Source organism: Lepidochelys kempii, chromosome 5, assembly GCF_965140265.1.
Source record: "Lepidochelys kempii isolate rLepKem1 chromosome 5, rLepKem1.hap2, whole genome shotgun sequence".
Classification (NCBI taxonomy): Eukaryota; Metazoa; Chordata; order Testudines; family Cheloniidae; genus Lepidochelys; species Lepidochelys kempii.
This window is the reverse complement of record NC_133260.1, coordinates 62,529,106-62,550,269: the sequence shown is the minus strand read 5'-3', so window position 1 is coordinate 62,550,269 and position 21,164 is coordinate 62,529,106. Positions and strand designations below refer to the sequence as shown.

Here is a 21,164-nt window from a genome sequence, read left to right as displayed (position 1 = left end):
ATACCAGGTCACAGTACAATTGTCCCCTGTCAAAATTACGAAATGGTTAAGTCATAAGAGAGACAGATCTGAACTATGTATCCATGCTGCCACTGACGCTATTTTTGATTCTTCAGAATAACATGTAATCTGATTAAAGAGACTAGGTGGGTGAGGTAATCTCTTTATCTCACCAACGGAATTTGATTCAATAAGTAGGGCCCTACCAAATTCATGGCCAAGAAAAACCTCATCACACACCATGAAATCTGATCTTCCTCCATGAAATCTGGTTTTTTTGGTGTGCTTTTACTCTATACTATAAAGATTTAATGGGGGAGACCAGCGTTTCTCAGATTGGGGGTCCTGACCCAAAAGGGAGTTGCAGGGGTGTCGCAAGGTTATTTTAAGGGGAGGGGTCACGGTATTGCCAGCCTTACTTCTGCACTGCCTTCAGAGCTGGGCAGCTGGAGAGCTGTTAGTCGGGCACCCAGCTGTGAAGGCAGTGTCCCACCAGCAGCAGCGCAGAAGTAAGGATGGCAATACTACACCATGCCACCTTTACTTCTGTGCTGCTGTGGGCGGCGGGCGGCTTTGCCTTCAGAGCTAGGCTCCTGGCCAGCGGCTGCCGTTCCCCAGCTGCCCAGCTCCGAAGGCAGCGCTGCTGCCAGCAACGGCGCAGAAGTAAGGGTAGCAGTACTGCAACCCCCCCTAACCTTGTGACACACACCCACACTTCCTTTTTTGGTCAGGATTCTGACAATTACAACACCATGAAATTTCAGATTTAAATAGCTGAAATCATGAAATTTATGATTTTTTAAATCCTGTGACCATGAAATTGACCAAAATGGACTCTGAATTTAGTAGGGCCCTACCAATAAGACAAGCTTTCAAGCTTGTCTTCAACAGAAATTGATCCAATAAAAGATATTACCTCACCCACCTAATCTCTCTCATATCCTGGGACCAAAATGGCGACAAGCCACAGCATAAAACATATAATTACAGAAGAAGTATTTGAAAAGTGACATTCTCCTCTCCCTTTTGGAACAATTAATTAGGAATTACTTATAAAGTCCAACAGAAATTGGTAACTCCGAGATGCTTATACAAGCGCATAGTGGAAGATGGTGAAAAGTTTATGAAGATATTTGCACCCTTATCTAGAGAGAGTAACATTTTCAAAAGCACCTAAGTGATTTAAGAGCTTACGCCCAATTTACTTTAATCAATTGCCTCTCAGTGATACTTGACAGCTGACTAAAATTTCCATTGATGTCACTGCAAGTCTCATACTAGAATCAAGATCAGATTATGAAATTGAAATCTATACTTTAGACAACATATTCACTGTTGGAGTAGAATGGAGTAGTATTTTACCCTAAAAGTGTATTAATTGAGGTTGATATAGTAATCAGTTCTTACAGTTTCTATTTAAATAGAGCTTTGGAATAATTGTTGGTTTATATTGTTGCTGTATTTTTTCTTTTCTGACTTTATGAAAAAAATTAATATTAAATAGTTATTTTTTTCATAAAATCAGAAAAGAAAAAATACAGCAACAATATAAACCAACAATTATGGTGTGGGAGACATTATTACATGAAGAGAGTGGAATACAACAATAGCAGTATTAATGTACAGCAAACAAAATAAAACCCTTAGAGATAAAAAGTCAGCATGTTATTAAACTATTATAGCATTATTTTCTCCAGTTTAAAGTAAAAGAACTTTATACTGAGAAGATCAATATAACAATATGGTATGAAGTCTTTTGTAGCCTTTATTTACCTTATTTGACCATCCTTAGTTTTGTAAGTACTTTTATAAAAGCCATAGAAACCATCTGAAAGATTGGCAATATAGTTTATAGAAAGGAAATACTTCTTATCCACCAGCAATGGCTCAGCATATAGAAAGGCAATTTGCTCATGGGGCGGGTATTCCAAGACTTTTAAATCTGCTTGGGTCTTTCCATTTTCCTCCTCAATAGCTGCACTGGTGATTTCCAGATGTTTGCTATGTAAGACTATGGTGCTAGTTTCATGTACCACAGTGACTTGAATCTTCACAGATCCCATGAATATTAATGAAGTCAGATTCGGGTGAATTAGAAGGTCATAATAGACTGGAAGAATCCAATCAGGGAGCCTTAATTTATTCCACGGAAATGGCTGTCCATTTGTTGCGATAGGAAAAGATGTGTTTTCACTGCTTCTTTCTCCACTGAGGGCATAATTAATTCCAACAAAGTTCAAAATGTGTAATATCAATAGCATTGCCACCAGCCACTGAAATGTTGTCATTGTTCATAGGATTTGGTATGTTAGCTACTTCAACATTTTATTCTAACACTCAGAAACAAAAACAAAACAAAAACACACATCTTCTGTCTAGCGGAGACTTTCTTGACTGCTTATCCTGAAAGACAGAAAAGGATCAATATGAGCACTCTGTATATGTACAATCAAGTTATTTGGGGCAGAACTTGACTTATTTTAAAAATGTGTTAATGTTGCTCTGACAACTAGTAGGGATTTTACGCATCATGGACCAAATCCTGCAATCCAATCCATGCTGGTGCAGGGGTCTGCCAGCATGGCTCTGATTGCAGGATCCAGACACGTTTTTAAGTATTGTGTTCCATGTTCGGGTGAAGGCATCATTAAGAGTTGATTTTCCCAAACTGTGATACTCAGAAGTGTGTGCAACTGTATGTATAGTTATCACAGCTATGTGAGAGTGCAAGATATTTGAATGAATTTTTTGTGCATTGGAGGGGGGAAACCCCGCAATAATTCTTTAAAATTCTGTTTGGCTCTTCCTGTTTTGTTTTTGTATTTAGCACTGCCTTACCTATGTTTAAACAATGCAAGATTAAAATAAGAAATGTTGGGTTCCTCCAATTGTGAACTTGGATGATGAAAAGATTTAGCATCCCCTTAGCAGCCATGAAAATGAAGATGCAGCAAGCAGCCCTGAGAAACTAAGTAGGGCCCTTCCAAACAACCCAAATTCAGTACCAGAGTACCCAGTGCCACAGACCAGGCTGTTTTTTCAGCAGCAACAGAGACCCCTGTCAGAGATCAGGACCCCTGCGAATGATGCTGCTCTAGCTTGGGTGCAGACATTTTTCTGCCTCAATGAATGTCAATCAACCACCGAAGAAATTTTAAGAGCTGTGCAACTCTGATACGCGTCTGCTTAACAGCTCTGGTATGGAGCTCAGCTACAGGGAAGAGTCCAAGACACTTGGTCAAAGAAACCTGTGATTTGCTTTAAGACACTTTATAATTAAGGCTATGATTTTTTCCACAGAGGTCGCAGAAGTCACGGAATCTATGACTTCCTGTGACCTCCGTGAATTCAGCCCCGTCAGCCAGGAGCTGCAGGGTCTCCCCGTCGCCTGCTCCAGCAGGGGGACCCCACAGTTCCCCGTGGACGTAGGAGCTGGGTGACTCTTGGAGCTGCCAGCCGCTGCGGCCAATGTGGGTGCTCCCCGGAGCTCCTGGCTGCCACGGAGGGTAGGGTACCCTAGAGCTCCAAGCTGCCACAGGCGCTGTGGGTCCTTCAAAACTCCCAGCCACTGTGGGTGGAGGGGGTACCCGGGACCTCCGAGCTGGGGGACCCTGAAGCTCTGAATCTCTACAGGCAAAAGGGGCCCCCAGCGCTGGGAGCAGCCCCGGTAGCTACCCAACCTCTACAGATGGTGTGGGGACCCCACAGCTGAGCGTCCCATTTTGTCAGGGATATTTTTAGTAAAAGTCAGGGATAGGTCACAGACTTCCGTGAATTTTTCTTTATTGCCCATGACCTGTCCGTGTCTTATACTAAAAATATCCCTGACAAAATCTTAGCCTTATTTATGTTTATAAATACAAGATAGGTTAGATAAAATTGAAGGCTCAAAACTGCAAAGTCACTCTTAGAAGCACAAATTGTACTTAAAATGCTCAGAGGACAGAATACCAATCAAACTGTGCACCAATGACCCACACTAAAAATCCGCAACCAATTCAGTTAAACATTGTCTGTTTGTTACAAATCATCAGGACCCCACTTTTAAGCCTCAGTACCTGACTGTTTTTAATTTGTTTCCCAGACTAATAGAAGTAAAACTATTGAAATTTTATTTTGTACTTTTGCTTACAAAAGTTATTTTAATGTGAAGCTGAGTGAATAAAGAGATCTCCAGTTTTACATATGTTTTATTATTTTTCACAGTTTCAACTCACATTTTAAATTCATTCATTTATGAAAGACATTTTGCAAATAGTTACAAGTTATCAGGAAAAAAAACAAAGCAACAGTAATTCCCAAAATTTAATGGTGAATGGAAAAATCTCCAAAATTGTCTTTATCAGTGAATAAAGAACTATGATAATTGTGATGGTCTATTGCCTCCCCTTAAGTATTTGCTATATGCGCCAAATGCTGTTTGCTGGCTCTGAGATCTTAGTCTGGCTTTCCCGCCACCCCGTCCCCCGTGCAGAGGGCACAGCAGAAGGCTTACACACCACTAAAATCTCACTTAAGGCTCTAGCTCAGGCTCTCACACATCCCAGGGAATGCTCATGTTTAAAGTAAATCATAAGGTTTTGTGCCTTGCTGATCAGGGCCTACTCTTTGAAATATGATTTAAGTGTTGCACAGGCCTTCTGATGGCCTTCTGCACAGAGTGAATTTCACCCTCAGTGGCTGATTGTTTTAGTCTTTCTTAAACCAGTAAAAGAGGCCTAGGATAACATAAACATTTTAAAATCCTGTAAAAAATAAAATACAGAACATAAATAAAACAAGCAAATAGGTGCTACAGTACATTACCGTCTCATCTCTTTCTTTAACCGTACAGAAGGCAGAATTGTCCTTTCATTTTCAGTTTCTTTTCAGTTTGTCGTCACCCACTCTTGTTGAGACAAGAGTAGGAAAATAGCCACCTCTTGTGGCTGCCAATTGAAAGATTTTTAACTTTTCAGAAACAACTTTGCAATATTTTATCAAAATACAATCTGCTGTCCTATACTTAGTTATTTGTGAAACAAATGCATATATATGCTTTTTCTTCACAGCTATCTCTGAAACAGACTGAAACTGTAGTAAAGGCATTAAAAGTAAAGATGTGTACTGAGGGCTTACATTTGAGGAAGCTTTAAAAATAGAAAAGGAATAGGACTTAGGTACTTACCCCCTTCCCAAGCTCATTTGAAAATCCCAGACTAAAAAAAACCCAACAACCTTGAAATCTGTACTGTTGATTTTTATTTTAAACTGAAGTCAAAGGTCTGAGGATCTACTCCAATGGAATTTTCCTCCCAAAAGACAGTTATAATCATGGGCTGTCTTCCCTATTTCTGCATAGGATTTTTGTTCTATTGCCAAACAAACAGCAATTTCTGAAACCATAACATTTGGTCATTAATTGTGCAGCAGAGAAATACTGATGTTATTGGTCAGTGCAGTATTTTTCATAAAGCTGTTCTGAAAAACAGTGCACTTGTTAGAAAAACAAAATCAGTATGGTATGAAAAACCCTTCTCCATTTTTTACAAACACCAGAACTACACACTTTCCACCCCACCTTTCTCCTCCATGTCACTAATCCACACAATAATTAATGACACTCAGTAGAGCAATTCTACATATGATCCCTATATTTTAGAATTGTGTAACTTCTTTTGTTAACACTAAAGAAAGGAATCCTAGTGAATTTATATCAGCGGGTGACATAGCTAGAGAAAGGCCTCAAGCCAAGGACTGTCATACTAATCATATTGTGTAGGTATCAGAGGAACTATATAAAGTGCTATTATGCCCAATGATCACAGAAAAAACTAGGCTTGGCCACCAAGTTTCAGTCATGAAGTCAAACATATTGCAGCTATTTCTACTTGACAGTATGGCCCACACGACTGTCTCTTGGAGATAAGCAGACATTTTAATAGAAAATTCAATAACGCAAACTATTTCAACTCCTCCTCCCCCCCCAATACCAGTACTTCAGGATTAACAAAAAATTGAGGCAGCCGTGATTCCCATATTGGTATGGGCACTGGAGAGTATAAATCAATAATATGTTTTCAGTTGTGTAAAATGATGCAGGGACCTGGGGAAAGTTCTGAAAAAGAATGCATCTCAAGGCAGCTAGCTACTGAAGAGAAAGCAAGCTATTGCCAGAAATTTTTTTGGGAAGAGTTTGTCTATCCATAGGTATCTAGATGTTTATAACTGGCTCATCTCCATGTTACTGAGCATCTGTATAAAAATGCTGCATGTAACTTGTAAGCAACTAGTTTTGTTGCCATAGCTGCTCAAAAGTTTTTACGCATCAGCAACTTGGAACCCTGATAAACACCTGTTGCTTCTGATTCTCCAATAAAGGCCTCAAAGGCTACAGACACCTGTTAGACAAGACCCAGATTAGAATCATAGAATATTAGGGTTGGAAGGGACCTCAGAAGGTCATCTAGTCCAACCCCCTGCTCAAAAGCAGGACCAATCTCCAATTAAATCATCCCAGCCAAGGCTTTGTCAAGCCTGACCTTAAAAACTTCTAAGGAAGGAGATTCCACCACCTCCCTAGGTAACCCATTCCAGTGTTTCACCACCCTCATAGTGAAAAAGTTTTTCCTAATATCCAACCTAAACCTCCCCCTCTGCAACTTGAGACCATTACTCCTTGTCCTGTCCTCTTCCACCACTGAGAACAGTCTAGAACCATCCTCTCTGGAACCACCTCTCAGGTAGTTGAAAGCATCTATCAAATCCCCCCTCATTCTTCTCTTCCGCAGACTAAACAATCCCAGTTCCCTCAGCCTCTCCTCATAAGTCATATGTTCCAGACCCCTAATCATTTTTGTTGCCCTTCGCTGGACTCTTTCCAATTTATCCACATCCTTCTTGTAGTGTGGGGCCCAAAACTGCACACAGTACTCCAGATGAGGCCTCACCAATGTCCAATAGAGGGGGACGATCACGTCCCTCGATCTGCTCGCTATGCCCCTACTTATATATCCCAAAATGCCATTGGCCTTCTTGGCAACAAGGGCACACTGCTGAATCATATCCTGCTTCTCGTCCACTGTCACCCCTAGGTCTTTTTCCGCAGAACTGCTGCCTAGCGATTCGGTCCCTAGTCTGTAGCTGTGCATTGGGTTCTTCCATCCTAAGTGCAGGACCCTGCACTTATCCTTATTGAACCTCATCAGATTTCTTTTGGCCCAATCCTCCAATTTGTCTAGGTCCCTCTGTATCCTATCCCTGCCCTCCAGCGTATCTACCACTCCTCCCAGTTTAGTATCATCCGCAAATTTGCTGAGAGTGCAATCCACACCATCCTCCAGATCATTTATGAAGATATTGAACAAAAATATTGATTAAAGAGAGAGAGAGAGGTGTGGGGGGCATATGAGATTGTACAGCTGTATATCTTTTAAAGCTACACTGATGACCAGAGTCACTGTTCTCCAAGATTAAAGTGATTTGAGAGCCGTAGTGCCCAGCTATTGCACTGATCAAAGTCTCATGAAATAATAGCACAACTTACTACCATTTCTAAGAGTTTTGGACCCACGTAAGGGGATGTCTGGTCTGTACCAGACAAAAAAATAAAAATGGATAATATGGCTATTGGCCTACCTGCCTTCTAGCTACTACTTGTAACTTTCACAAGGTGGTTTAGATTAGCATGCTTGAATGCTCCCAGAGAACTTCTAACCCTCTTACTGTACATTTTAAATAGTCACAATACTAATCAAAGTTTTAAGGCTTTAAGCTTCTACAGTTTTTGAACTGATAAAACCTATTTATGTTCCAAATGGTGAATGACACCTGTGGAGCCCTCCACATTCAGGGTTACAGTAGACCATTCATTTATGAACACCAATCATACAAATGATTAGTTATATGAACCATTTTTTTCAACAGATGAAAAGAAGACAACCACAATCACATAAGAGTTATGTTGATGAACAAGTCAACACTCCTTCACAGTCTGATGCCTCCATTGCATTGGAAACTCTTTTACAGTAGTTTGTAGAACAAGAAAGCAATGCCCTGCACCATACTACAATTCATACACTGTATCTACCGTAATTTTCAGATGTTTCATTTTATGAACTCCCAATCCCCAGCTAGTGTGTGTGTGTGTATATATACATACACACACACACACACACACACACACACACACACACCCCCTACTGTATTCAGATTCTGGGATTGGCAAAGAAAGGTTCAATCAGCATTCACCTAGGTTTTCCCTAGGATGGCACTACATAGTGAGAGAGAAGCTCAGTTATCCAGACAAGTAAATTCATACAATTCCCTGTTAACCTTGTGTCATAAATATAAAGGGAAGGGTAAACCCCTTTGAAATCCCTCCTGGCCAGGGGAAAGCTCCTCTCACCTGTAAAGGGTTAAGAAGCTAAAGGTAACCTCGCTGGCACCTGACCAAAATGACCAATGAGGAGACAAGATACTTTCAAAAGCTGGGAGGAGGGAGAGAAACAAAGGGTCTGTGTCTGTCTGTATGCTGGTTTCTGCCAGGGATAGACCAGGAATGGAGTCTTAGAACTTTTAGTAAGTAATCTAGCTAGGTATGTGTTAGATTATGATTTCTTTAAATGGCTGAGAAAAGAATTGTGCTGAATAGAATAACTATTTCTGTCTGTGTATCTTTTTTGTAACTTAAGGTTTTGCCTAGAGGGGTTCTCTATGTTTTTGAATCTAATTACCCTGTAAGATATCTACCATCCTGATTTTACAGGGGGGATTTCTTTATTTCTATTTACTTCTATTTTTTATTAAAAGTCTTCTTGTAAAAAAACTGAATGCTTTTTCATTGTTCTCAGATCCAAGGGTTTGGGTCTGTGGTCACCTATGCAAATTGGTGAGGCTTTTTATCCAACATTTCCCAGGAAAGGGGGGGTGCAAGTGTTGGGAGGATTGTTCATTGTTCTTAAGATCCAAGGGTCTGGGTCTGTAGTCACCTAGGCAAATTGGTGAGGCTTTTTACCAAACCTTGTCCAGGAAGTGGGGTGCAGGGTTTTGGGAAGTATTTTGGGGGGAAAGACGCATCCAAACAGCTCTTCCCCAGTAACCAGTATTAGTTTGGTGGTGGTAGCGGCCAGTCCAAGGACAACGGGGGGAATATTTTGTACTTTGGGGAAGTTTTGACCTAAGCTGGTAAAGATAAGCTTAGGAGGTTTTTTCATGCAGGTCCCCACATCTGTACCCTAGAGTTCAGAGTGGGGGAGGAACCTTGACATGGTGGCATAGTGGTGGGATTAACCTGAAATCATTTTGAGATCCAGTTGAGATTTTTTGAACTAGAAATACAGATTTTAAAAAGGAATTTTTTTTCCTTTGGAAAGGAAGTCCAGAAAGCAGTTGAAACTGAAAGCAGATTATTTTTTCTCTGCTTTGTGGCCAAGCAGAGACAAAAGGGGATTATCTTGTGAATTGCAGGTTTTCCTTGCCTGGAGGCAGGGTACTTAACTCCTGCAGGGAAATTCAGAGTCTTCCAACCCAGAGGTTTTTTTTTCTTTTCTTCCTAAAAGTAAATAGGGGATGTGTGTTCTACCCATTTGCTTTTTCTTTGGGCTGGGTAAGCAGGTTTCCAAGTAGTTGGAGGTTTTTTGCTTTAATTTGGGCCAAGAGCAGAGACAAGGGAATTGTCTTTTTCTGTAGGCTGACAATCACTATCAGAGAATAGGTATTCTATTCCAGCACAGCAAAATTTTACAGCCAAGTTTTGTTTGTTTATTTCTAAACCTCGGGTGTAAAGTTAGTTAAAAACAGAGAGGTTAGAATGACCAAATCCTCAGCTCGACTACAGCTGGAATTAGCCAAATTTCAGGCTGAGGAAAAACAAAGGGAACATGAAAGACAGATAGAACTCATGCGGCTGGAGAAGGAGGTACAGGAGGCTGCCCACAAGAGGGAAATGGAGGCAAGGAAGCATGTGGAGGAGGAGAAGGAAAAAGAGAGGAAGCATGTGGAGGAGGTGGAGAGGATAAAGGCCCAGCAGAATATACCAACAAACCCTAGCAATCCTTCTCCAGGTACCACTTCCCATCCCAGAAAGTTCCCCACCTACAAGGCAGGTGATGATACTGAGGCCTTCTTAGAAAACTTCGAAAGGGCCTGCCTTGGGTACAACATCTCTACTGACCAATACATGGTAGAGCTGAGGCCGCAGCTCAGTGGACCCTTAGCTGAGGTGGCAGCTGAAATGCCTAAAGAACACATGAACAAGTATGAACTGTTTAAATCCAAGGCGAGAGTCAGAATGGGGATAACACCCGAGCAGTCTCGTCGGAGGTTCAGAGCCCTAAGGTGGAAACCAGACATGTCATTTACCCGACATGCCTACCACATTGTGAAACATTGGGATGCCTGGATATCAGGAGCAAGTGTTGAATCTCCAGTAAATTTGCCCTTCCTAATGCAAATGGAACAATTCTTAGAGGGTGTTCCTGAGGAAATAGAAAGATACATCCTAGACGGGAAGCCCAAAACTGTAATCGAGGCAGGAGAGATTGGAGCCAGATGGGTGGAGGTGGCAGAGAAGAAGAAAACTGGTCGCAGTTGGAGCGGAGACCAGAAGGGACCACCCCAGACCACACCCTATTACCGGGGGCCGCCCAAAGCCCCACCTACCTCCCAAAGAACCCTCCAGACCCCTTATCGTCCCACCACCCCGTTCTCCAGCAACCCACCTCGCCCCAGTGACCCGTCAGCTGGACGATGTTTTAAATGTAACGAGCTGGGGCATGTAAAGGCCAACTGCCCCAAGAACCCCAACAGATTACAGTTCATTGCACCGGAATCACACCAGAGGTCCACAGGCCCAGATACCTCCCAGATACCCTTGGAGTGGAGGGAAACTGTGAGTGTGGGCGGGAAGAAGGTCACCGCGTGGAGGGACACCGGAGCACAAGTGTCAACTATCCATGCTTCCTTAGTGGACCCCAATTTAATCAACCCAGAGATCCAAGTGACTATTCAACCCTTCAGGTCCAACTCTTTCAATTTGCCTACAGCCAAGTTGCCTGTCCAGTACAAGGGCTGGTCAGGAATGTGGACTTTTGCAGTCTATGATGATTATCCCATCCCCATGCTGTTGGGGGAAGACTTGGCCAAGCATGTGAAGCAGGCCAAGAGGGTGGGAACGGTCACCCGCAGCCAGGCTAAACAAGCCGTGAGGCCTAGCTCTGTTCCGGAAACTTCTATCAGAACCCGGTCAGAGGTGATGGACCCGGACCCCAAGCCAATGTCTGCAACAGCAGTAGTGGATCCAGTCCCAGAGACCCAGACGGAACCAGTCCCAGAACCGGAACCAGCCGAACAACCAACACCAGACCCCGTGTCAGCACTGAATCCAGTACTTGCAACCTCAACACCAGAGGGCCCCACTGAACCTGAACTGGCAGCAGCCGATAACCCTACACAAGAGGCTCAGCCGGAGCCTGAATCCCAACATAGTGCACCAGCGGAGAGCGGTTCACAGTCAACAGAAACAGCTCCATCCTCTATATGGCTTCCAGAGGGACCAAGCCTAGGTCCACAATCCCATGAGGAACTGATGTCTCCAGCATCAAGGGAACAGTTCCAGACCGAACAGGAAGCAGATGAAAGCCTCCAGAGAGCTTGGACGGCAGCATGGAGCAACCCACCGCCTCTCAGCTCTTCTAATCAATCCAGGTTTGTTGTAGAAAGAGGACTTCTATACAAGGAAACTCTTTCTGGTGGACACCAGGAAGACTGGCATCCTCAGAGACAGTTGGTAGTTCCAACTAAATACCGGGCCAAGCTCTTGAGCTTAGCCCACGATCACCCTAGTGGCCATGCTGGGGTGAACAGGACCAAAGACCGTTTGGGGGGGTCATTCCACTGGGAGGGAATGGGCAAGGATGTTTCTACCTATGTCCAGTCTTGTGAGGTGTGCCAAAGAGTGGGAAAACCCCAAGACCAGGTCAAAGCCCCTCTCCAGCCACTCCCCATCATTGAAGTTCCATTTCAGAGAGTAGCTGTGGATATTCTGGGTCCTTTTCCGAAAAAGACAGCCAGAGGAAAGCAGTACATACTGACTTTCATGGATTTTGCCACCCGATGGCCGGAAGCAGTAGCTCTAAGCAACACCAGGGCTAAAAGTGTGTGCCAGGCACTAGCAGACATTTTTGCCAGGGTAGGTTGGCCCTCCGACATCCTCACAGATGCAGGGACTAATTTCCTGGCAGGAACTATGAAAAACCTTTGGGAAGCTCATGGGGTAAATCACTTGGTTGCCACTCCTTACCACCATCAAACAAATGGCATGGTGGAGAAGTTTAATGGAACTTTGGGGGCCATGATACGTAAATTCGTAAATGAGCACTCCAATGATTGGGACCTAGTATTGCAGCAGTTGCTCTTTGCCTACAGAGCTGTACCCCATCCCAGTTTAGGGTTTTCCCCATTTGAACTTGTATATGGCTGTGAGGTTAAGGGGCCATTGCAGTTGGTGAAGCAGCAATGGGAGGGATTTACACCTCCAGGAACTAACATTCTGGACTTTGTAACCAACCTACAAAACACCCTCCGAACCTCTTTAGCCCTTGCTAGAGAAAACTTACAGGATGCTCAAAGAGCAAAAAGCCTGGTATGATAAACATGCCGGAGAGCGTTCCTTCAAAGTAGGAGACCAGGTCATGGTCTTAAGGGCGCTCCAGGCCCATAAAATGGAAGCATCGTGGGAAGGGCCATTCATGGTCCAGGAGCGCCTGGGAGCTGTTAATTATCTCATAGCATTCCCCACCTCCAACCGAAAGCCTAAGGTGTACCATATTAATTCTCTAAAGCCCTTTTATTCCAGAGAATTAAAGGTTTGTCAGTTTACAGCCCAGGGAGGAGACGACGCTGAGTGGCCTGAAGGTGTTTACTACGAAGGGAAATGTGCTGGTGGTGTGGAAGAGGTGAACCTCTCCATGACCCTTGGGCGTATGCAGTGACAGCAGATCCAGGAGCTGTGCACTAGCTACGCGCCAACGTTCTCAGCCACCCCAGGACTGACTGAACGGGCATACCACTCCATTGACACAGGTAATGCTCACCCAATTAGGGTCCAACCTTACCGGGTGTCTCCTCAAGCTAAAACTGCTATAGAACGGGAGATCTAGGATATGTTACAGATGGGTGTAATCCGCCCCTCTGAAAGTGCATGGGCATCTCCAGTGGTTCTAGTTCCCAAACCAGATGGGGAAATACGTTTTTGCGTGGACTACCGTAAGCTAAATGCTGTAACTCGCCCAGACAACTATCCCATGCCATGCACAGATGAACTATTAGAGAAACTGGGACGGGCCCAGTTCATCTCTACCTTGGACTTAACCAAGGGGTACTGGCAGGTACCGCTAGATGAATCTGCCAAGGAAAGGTCAGCCTTCATCACACATCTCGGGCTGTATGAATTTAATGTACTCCCTTTCGGGCTGCGAAATGCACCCGCCACTTTCCAAAGACTTGTAGATGGTCTCCTAGCGGGATTAGGAGAATATGCAGTCGCCTACCTTGACGATGTGGCCATATTTTCGGATTCCTGGGCAGACCACCTGGAACATCTACAAAAAGTCCTTGAGCGCATAAGGGAGGCAGGACTAACTGTTAAGGCTAAGAAGTGTCAAATAGGCCTAAACAGAGTGACTTACCTTGGACACCAGGTGGGTCAAGGAACTATCAGCCCCCTACAGGCCAAAGTGGATGCTAGCCAAAAGTGGCCTGTCCCAAAGTCAAAGAAACAGGTTCAATCCTTCTTAGGCTTGGCTGGTTATTACAGACTATTTGTACCGCACTACAGCCAAATCGCTGCCCCACTGACAGACCTAACCAAAAAGAAACAGCCAAATGCTGTTCAGTGGACCGGAAAGTGTCAGAAGGCCTTTAACAAGCTTAAAGCGACACTCATGTCTGACCTTGTACTAAGGGCCCCAGACTTTGACAAACCGTTCCTAGTAACCACAGATGCATCCGAGCGTGGTGTGGGAGCAGTTTTAATGCAGAAAGGACCTGATCAAGAATTCTACCCTGTAGTGTTTCTCAGCAAAAAACTGTCTGAGAGGGAAAGCAACTGGTCAGTCACTGAAAAAGAATGTTACGCCATTGTCTACGCTCTGGAAAAGCTACGCCCATATGTTTGGGGACGGCGTTTCCACCTGCAAACCGACCATGCTGCACTGAAGTGGCTTCACACCGTCAAGGAAACTAACAAAAAACTTCTTCGGTGGAGTTTAGCTCTCCAAGATTTTGATTTCGACATCCAACACATCTCAGGAGCTTCTAACAAAGTGGCTGATGCACTCTCCCGTGAAAGTTTCCCAGAATCAACTGGTTAAAATCGTCCTTGAGATGTGGAAAATATTGTTAGTCTTTATGTACTTGGTAGTATATTTAGAGATGCATGTGTCTTATTAACTCTGTTTTTCCTAGAGCTCCAGGAAGAAATCCCAGCCAGTGTTTCACCCTAGCTGAGATTTGGGGGGCGTGTCATAAATATAAAGGGAAGGGTAAACCCCTTTGAAATCCCTCCTGGCCAGGGGAAAGCTCCTCTCATCTGTAAAGGGTTAAGAAGCTAAAGGTAACCTCGCTGGCACCTGACCAAAATGACCAATGAGGAGACAAGATACTTTCAAAAGCTGGGAGGAGGGAGAGAAACAAAGGGTCTGTGTCTGTCTGTATGCTGGTTTCTGCCAGGGATAGACCAGGAATGGAGTCTTAGAACTTTTAGTAAGTAATCTAGCTAGGTATGTGTTAGATTATGATTTCTTTAAATGGCTGAGAAAAGAATTGTGCTGAATAGAATAACTATTTCTGTCTGTGTATCTTTTTTGTAACTTAAGGTTTTGCCTAGAGGGGTTCTCTATGTTTTTGAATCTAATTACCCTGTAAGATATCTACCATCCTGATTTTACAGGGGGGATTTCTTTATTTCTATTTACTTCTATTTTTTATTAAAAGTCTTCTTGTAAAAAAACTGAATGCTTTTTCATTGTTCTCAGATCCAAGGGTTTGGGTCTGTGGTCACCTATGCAAATTGGTGAGGCTTTTTATCCAACATTTCCCAGGAAAGGGGGGGTGCAAGTGTTGGGAGGATTGTTCATTGTTCTTAAGATCCAAGGGTCTGGGTCTGTAGTCACCTAGGCAAATTGGTGAGGCTTTTTACCAAACCTTGTCCAGGAAGTGGGGTGCAGGGTTTTGGGAAGTATTTTGGGGGGAAAGACGCATCCAAACAGCTCTTCCCCAGTAACCAGTATTAGTTTGGTGGTGGTAGCGGCCAGTCCAAGGACAACGGGGGGAATATTTTGTACCTTAGGGAAGTTTTGACCTAAGCTGGTAAAGATAAGCTTAGGAGGTTTTTTCATGCAGGTCCCCACATCTGTACCCTAGAGTTCAGAGTGGGGGAGGAACCTTGACACCTTGTCAAAGAATACTCTCATAACAGGGCCAGCTGCCACCCAACCCCCCCCCCCACTCTCCTGTGCCCTTCCTATTCCCCCACCAAAACAAACTCCACACTCCCTCTTTTAGTTACAGACCTTCTGAGAAGCTTCTGCATTTTTATTAAATTAACAAGGTTCTCAGAAACAATCATCCACTCAGGCTCCAGTGAGGCATAGCCCCACCTTCCTGAAGAATTGTTGGGATCACTGCCAAAGACACTCTTTCCACTCAGTTCCTTCACTTCAAGAAACCCACCAGGGACTGTAGCTTCCTGTTGTCTTTTACCCAGGATCATCTGATTCAACCCAGATGTGGCTCATCCTGTAATACGGCTGGTGTAGGTCCAGGCTCTCCAACCCATAGGCAAGCCACCCTGTTACAATTCTGAACACTCCAGACAAATGAGGGGTTGTTTCTGAGTTATTGCTGTAGTCTTGAGAGCAATCAACAAGATTAATTTCATAACACTACTATAATTTGGCTAAAATACTATAATTTGCCACTTACTCCCCTGCTAAGAGATACAATTAGACTGCACAGTTGTAGTTTTAATACATGATATACAAACATTGTTAATAAAAGTTTGGCCAGTTTACCACAGAAACTTTAATCATAAACAATAAAGCCAATTTGGATTTTTCTTAAAGCATCTAAGTGGTAATTAAGTAAGTCAGCATAATACTGTTAGCTGTTTGACTTCATCACAAAGGAAAACAGAAAACTAAGGACTGTCTACCCAAGGAAGTTGTACTGATTTAACTAAATCAGTTTAGAAGCAGATTTAGTTAAATCAGTGCAACTCCCTTGTGTGGATACTTATTTCAGTTTCAGAATGCCCTAGATTTAGCTTAAATTGGTTCCTTACCTTTTTGATGCTAATTTGATATAAGGCATTCTAAAGTTAAGACTAAAAACTTAAAGTATCCACACACATGGGTTGCATCTATTTAAATGAACCTGTTTCTAAACTAATCTGGTTACATTGGTTATGACTTTCTCATATAGAGAAGGGTGAAGGCTCCACAAGCTGTAGAGAGAGCAGACTTTGTGGTCTGGCATTGTTAGAATCATTAGCACTGGTCTGTCTAAGGCAGAGGGTTAGATTGGGCCTTTCTGCTCAGAGCTGTGTAAGAGACACATGCATACTTGCAGTGTCCCAGGAGGAGCACCAGGAAGAAATTTTGAATTGGGATTTATCTACATTACAATGGCTTATCAAGTTTCAACATGCATTAACTACCATGACTGTAAACTATAAAGTAGTCAAAGAACAAATATTTTGTTCCTAGTCATTTTTCAGTTACAATTCCTCACGTGTCCAACTTGCTGAGGTGTGCAGGTAGTGAAAGGAAAGGAAGTAACTTCACTCCCTCATGCTTGGCCAACTCTCCCCACTGCAGCCATTTGCTCATGGAGTGAAGAGGGAGAATTAGGCCCCTATGATCTTGCTTCTGCTCCCAGAGATGGAATCTAGGCAGCTGGCGGTAGGGGTGAAGGACAGTCTATCCCACAATGAACAGAGTGGCTGCAGAAGATCATATACATATCTCAGCTCTCTATGGGTTGCACTTTTGGAATCCTTAAGCAGCTGAACAAAAAAAGTGGTGGAAATAAGGTGGAACCATAGGTGTAAATGAAGCATGCTATTATAATTATATCTTAGTTGTACAGTCTCTAAACAGTCTTTTTTTTTTAGTTTTACAAGACCAAAATTATTTCTTAGCGTTACTGAATAGAGTGGCCCTTGCCCCCAAAGAACGCAGGGTCCCTGGCTACTCTAGGAAAATAGGTCATGCATTCAAATATATTGGTGAACATAATTTTAAAGAGAACGTTAACCTAGACAGGGCCAGTCTATTTAGCTGGATGTGGTTAACAACAGGCTCCCACCCTAAGGGTCAATCACAATCAGCTAACATGTATTGGACCCAGCTCGTACTCCTGGTGCGGCCAATGCCACGGCCACAGCCTGCATGCTCTGTAGTAATGTGCTACTGATGGTGTACTGAGCATGCTCAGTTCATCTGCTGAAGCCACTGCCCTTCACCCTGCCCTTATTAGCTGTAAAAATCTGCTGACTGCTATTTACAGGGGTTACAAAGGGGCAAAGGGGGTGAATCGGAGCAGGGGGTGGAAATTGACTGGTCATGGGGGTCAAGCAGCTGGAGGCAGAATTAGGAAAGGGGCTAAAGGGCAAAATCAGGCTGGGGGGGAGGAGCAGAAGTTAAGCTTGGTGTGAGGTGCTGGCAGACGGTGACAGAGGGCAAAACCCGGCACAGGCTGGGGCACAGAGAGTAACAGTTACCCCAGTGGGATTGAGACACCTGTGTTTGCAAAAATGGTGGGGGGCAAAGGGGCTTTTTTAATTTCCCCTCTCACAGAAAGCACCTCTCAGTATTGGCTTCCTAGGGCTGAGTTCTTAAAGGCACAGGCATCCCAATGGCTAGTCAATGCAACTCTTTGTCTGATCTAACCTACTGAGGCTATGTCTACACTACAAAGTTCAAAGCGCTGCCGCGGGTGCCAGTGTTCCTGGTAATCCACCTTGATGAGGGGATTAGCTCTGAGCACTGGGAGCCGAGCCTGTCCACACTAGCACTTTAAAGCGCTCAAACTTGCTGTGCTTGGGGAGGGGGTGATTTTTCACACCCCAAGGCAGCAAGTTAGAGCGCTTTAACTTGCCAATGGTGATAATCCATGAGACTTAATTCAGTGAAACATTTTACATATATCCCCTCAGAAACAAAGAACCCCTCATCACTGTATCTGATTGCATAGAGTCTCCTAGCAGTTTCCCAAGTTGTCTTATCTGCTGCTGGGATTCCCTGAATTTTTAAATTTAATTTTTTCTTCTCATTTTAGAGCTGACTGAATTTCTGGCCTAGTGTCAAAACTTTGTTTTGAGTCAATCCATCAATGGGAATTGCATTTTTGCAACTGTTATTTTGCCTCTCAGTCTAGCCCTTAGTGTTTTTCCGCATGCCATTGTATACAGCTTGATTCTCAAATATTCAGTAAAGGCAGTACACTATCTCCTATAATGTCTTTCTCGCTGGAAAAAAATCTATTGTAATTTTTGCAGAAAATTAGAACTGCCATCGTGGGTCAGACCAATAGTCCACCTAATGTAGTATTCTGTCTTGTGACAGTGGCCAATGCCAGGTGCTTTTAAGGGAATGATCAGACCAGGCAATAACTCAGTGAACCATCCCATTGTCCACTCCCAGCATCTGGCAGTCAAAGGACAGTTTAGGGATATGCAGAGCATGGGCCTGCATCCCTGATTATCTTGGCTAATAGCCAATGTACTTATCCTGAGGGACTGATCTAATTCTTTTTTCAACCCATTAATAGTTTTGCCTTTCAAAATATAATGAACACACATCTACAACGCCAAGGTACCTTTACAACCACAAGAATTCTAAAATCATGAGTTATACACCCTTTAGTCAAGAAATTTTAATAAATAAATGATATCTTTTTTTTAATGAGCCTCTTTGTTTCTGAGCCTGTAGGGTGCAGTAAGGCTAGTTCCAATGCCTTGAGCCTAAAGACCTGAATGAATCTTAGTCTACCCTCATACTGTTCCTGTTAACTCTCCCAAACATTTAATATACCTAAGGCCATATCTACACTTTAAGTGTGTGTTAACTCAAGTTATGTCAGCATAGAGTCACTACGGTTACTATGTCACTTGTGTGCATGCCTCCTGGACTCCTTGTCTCAGCAATCAGGGTACTCACCAGAAGCACTTGTATAGATTCAGAGCGAGGTGCACCATTAGGTGCAGAGTGAGGTGCATCAGGCTTGACAAAGCCCTGGCTGGGATGATTTAACTGGGAATTGGTCCTGCTTTGAGCAGGGGGTTGGACTAGATGACCTTCTGGGGTCCCTTCCAACCCTGATATTCTATGATTCTATGATTAATAGATATCCCACTATATTTTGGGAAGCTTTGATTTGGCAGTGTATGCTGGGTACCAAACAGGTCAGAGAGGGTTGGTTGTGGCCATGGGATTCAACTTCTTATAATGCATTGTTAGCCATCCACTAATTTTATATTTATCCCATACATAAACGTATACATAATGTTTTTTTCTAAACCCACAAACCTGCCTGGCCCTCCTCACTGTCTGCCATCTCACACAGAATCATGGACCTTGCATGGCTCTGCACTATTGTCATGAATGTTTGCACCCAAAGGTGCATGATCTTTTACTATTTGCAGATCAGCAAACGTACATGTGGGGTGTGACATTATACTCTACATTCTTTATGAAAATATGCTTATGATATGGATATGACAAAGCTAATATATACCTCATGCAAGATGGCTGATGTGGGGTATCATTGCAAAACTTAAGACCTATTAACTGTGTTTATCCAACCTGTATGCATGTAACATTTGTATCTGAGGCTAGAAATATTGACCATATCTCTGTATTTCAAATGTGTGTGTGTGTGAAAATGCTATCTGTAGGACTGGGCTACCTGCCAGAGACAGGTCCTACTATGCTAAAGAAAGCCATCTGATGTAGCTAATTGCTACAGATAGCAGTCTCAGTGATGGTGTGAGAAACTGCTATCTGTAGGAATTAGGTTCATCAGATTGCAGTGTTGGTGTAGCACATCCCTACAGATTGCAGTTTTTTACGTGTGTGTGTGTGCGCGCGCGCGTGTGCGCTATCTGTAGGACCCGGCTACCTGCAGCAGTGACAGGTCCTACTTTGCTAAAAAAGGCCATCTGATGTAGCTAATTCAAGCAGTCTCACATGTAAAACCAAACTGATAGCTTTCTTTAACAGTGTAACAATCCTTGTGGATGGGGGGAAGTAGTTGACATGGTCTATCTTGCCTTTATTGTAAGGCTTTTGATACTGTCTCCCATGACCTTCTCATAAACAAAACTATGAAAATGCAACCTAGATGGAGCTAAAATAAGATGAGTGCAATAAAACTAGTTGGAAAACAGTTCCGACAGTCGTTATCAGTGATTCACAGGCTGAAAGGGCTGAGTCAGGCTGAAAGGGCTGAGTCAGGCTGAAAGGGCATAACAAGTGGGGGTTCTCTAGGGATCAGTTCTGGATAAGTTTCAATTCAAAATCTTAATCCATGATTGAGATAATGGCATAGAGAGTACAATTATTAAGTTTGTGCACAGATACAAAAGCTGCACACGTACAAATGGAAAATAACTTCCTTGGAAGGAGTACTGAGGAAAGGAATCTGGGGGTCATAGTGGACCACAAGCTGAATACGAGTACTGTGGAAAGGGATCTAGGTATCCTAGTGGACCACAAGCTGAGTATGCGTGAACAGTGTTAACACCGCTGCAAAAAACCAGAACATAACTCTGGGATGTCCGCTCTACTCTACGCTGATTAGGCCTCAACTGGAGTTTTGTGTCCAGTTCTGGGTGCCACATTTCAGGAAAGATGTGGACAACCTGGAGAGTCCAGAGAAGAGAAAAAAAAAAAAACATTTAAGGTCTAGGAAACATGACCTATGAGGGAAGTAGCATCTTTTTACAAAAGCTGTTTCTTACAGTCTACATGTATAAATAACTGCTACAGATAGTACAATTCTACACGTTGCAATTTCACATACACTACAGTGCAATAAACTACTACCTGTATGCATTTGCTACATCAGGTAGCAGTTTACTACACTAGTCGTTTCTTACCATGCATGAGGTAGTAGCACATTCC

At 43.2% G+C, this 21,164-nt stretch overlaps 1 protein-coding gene across 3 annotated transcripts in view; it reads right to left on the bottom strand.

Annotated features, from left to right (window-relative positions):
* LOC140911468 (endoplasmic reticulum aminopeptidase 2-like) overlaps positions 1-21,164 on the bottom strand; it is a 50,512-nt gene that overhangs the window by 28,659 nt on the left and 689 nt on the right. For all 3 annotated transcript variants that reach the window (XM_073344570.1, XM_073344569.1, XM_073344571.1), the window contains exon 2: positions 1,774-2,403. In XM_073344570.1, the coding sequence (XP_073200671.1) occupies positions 1,774-2,288 (515 nt within the window). In that variant the 5' untranslated portion in view covers positions 2,289-2,403. The remainder of the gene's footprint in view (positions 1-1,773; positions 2,404-21,164) is intronic.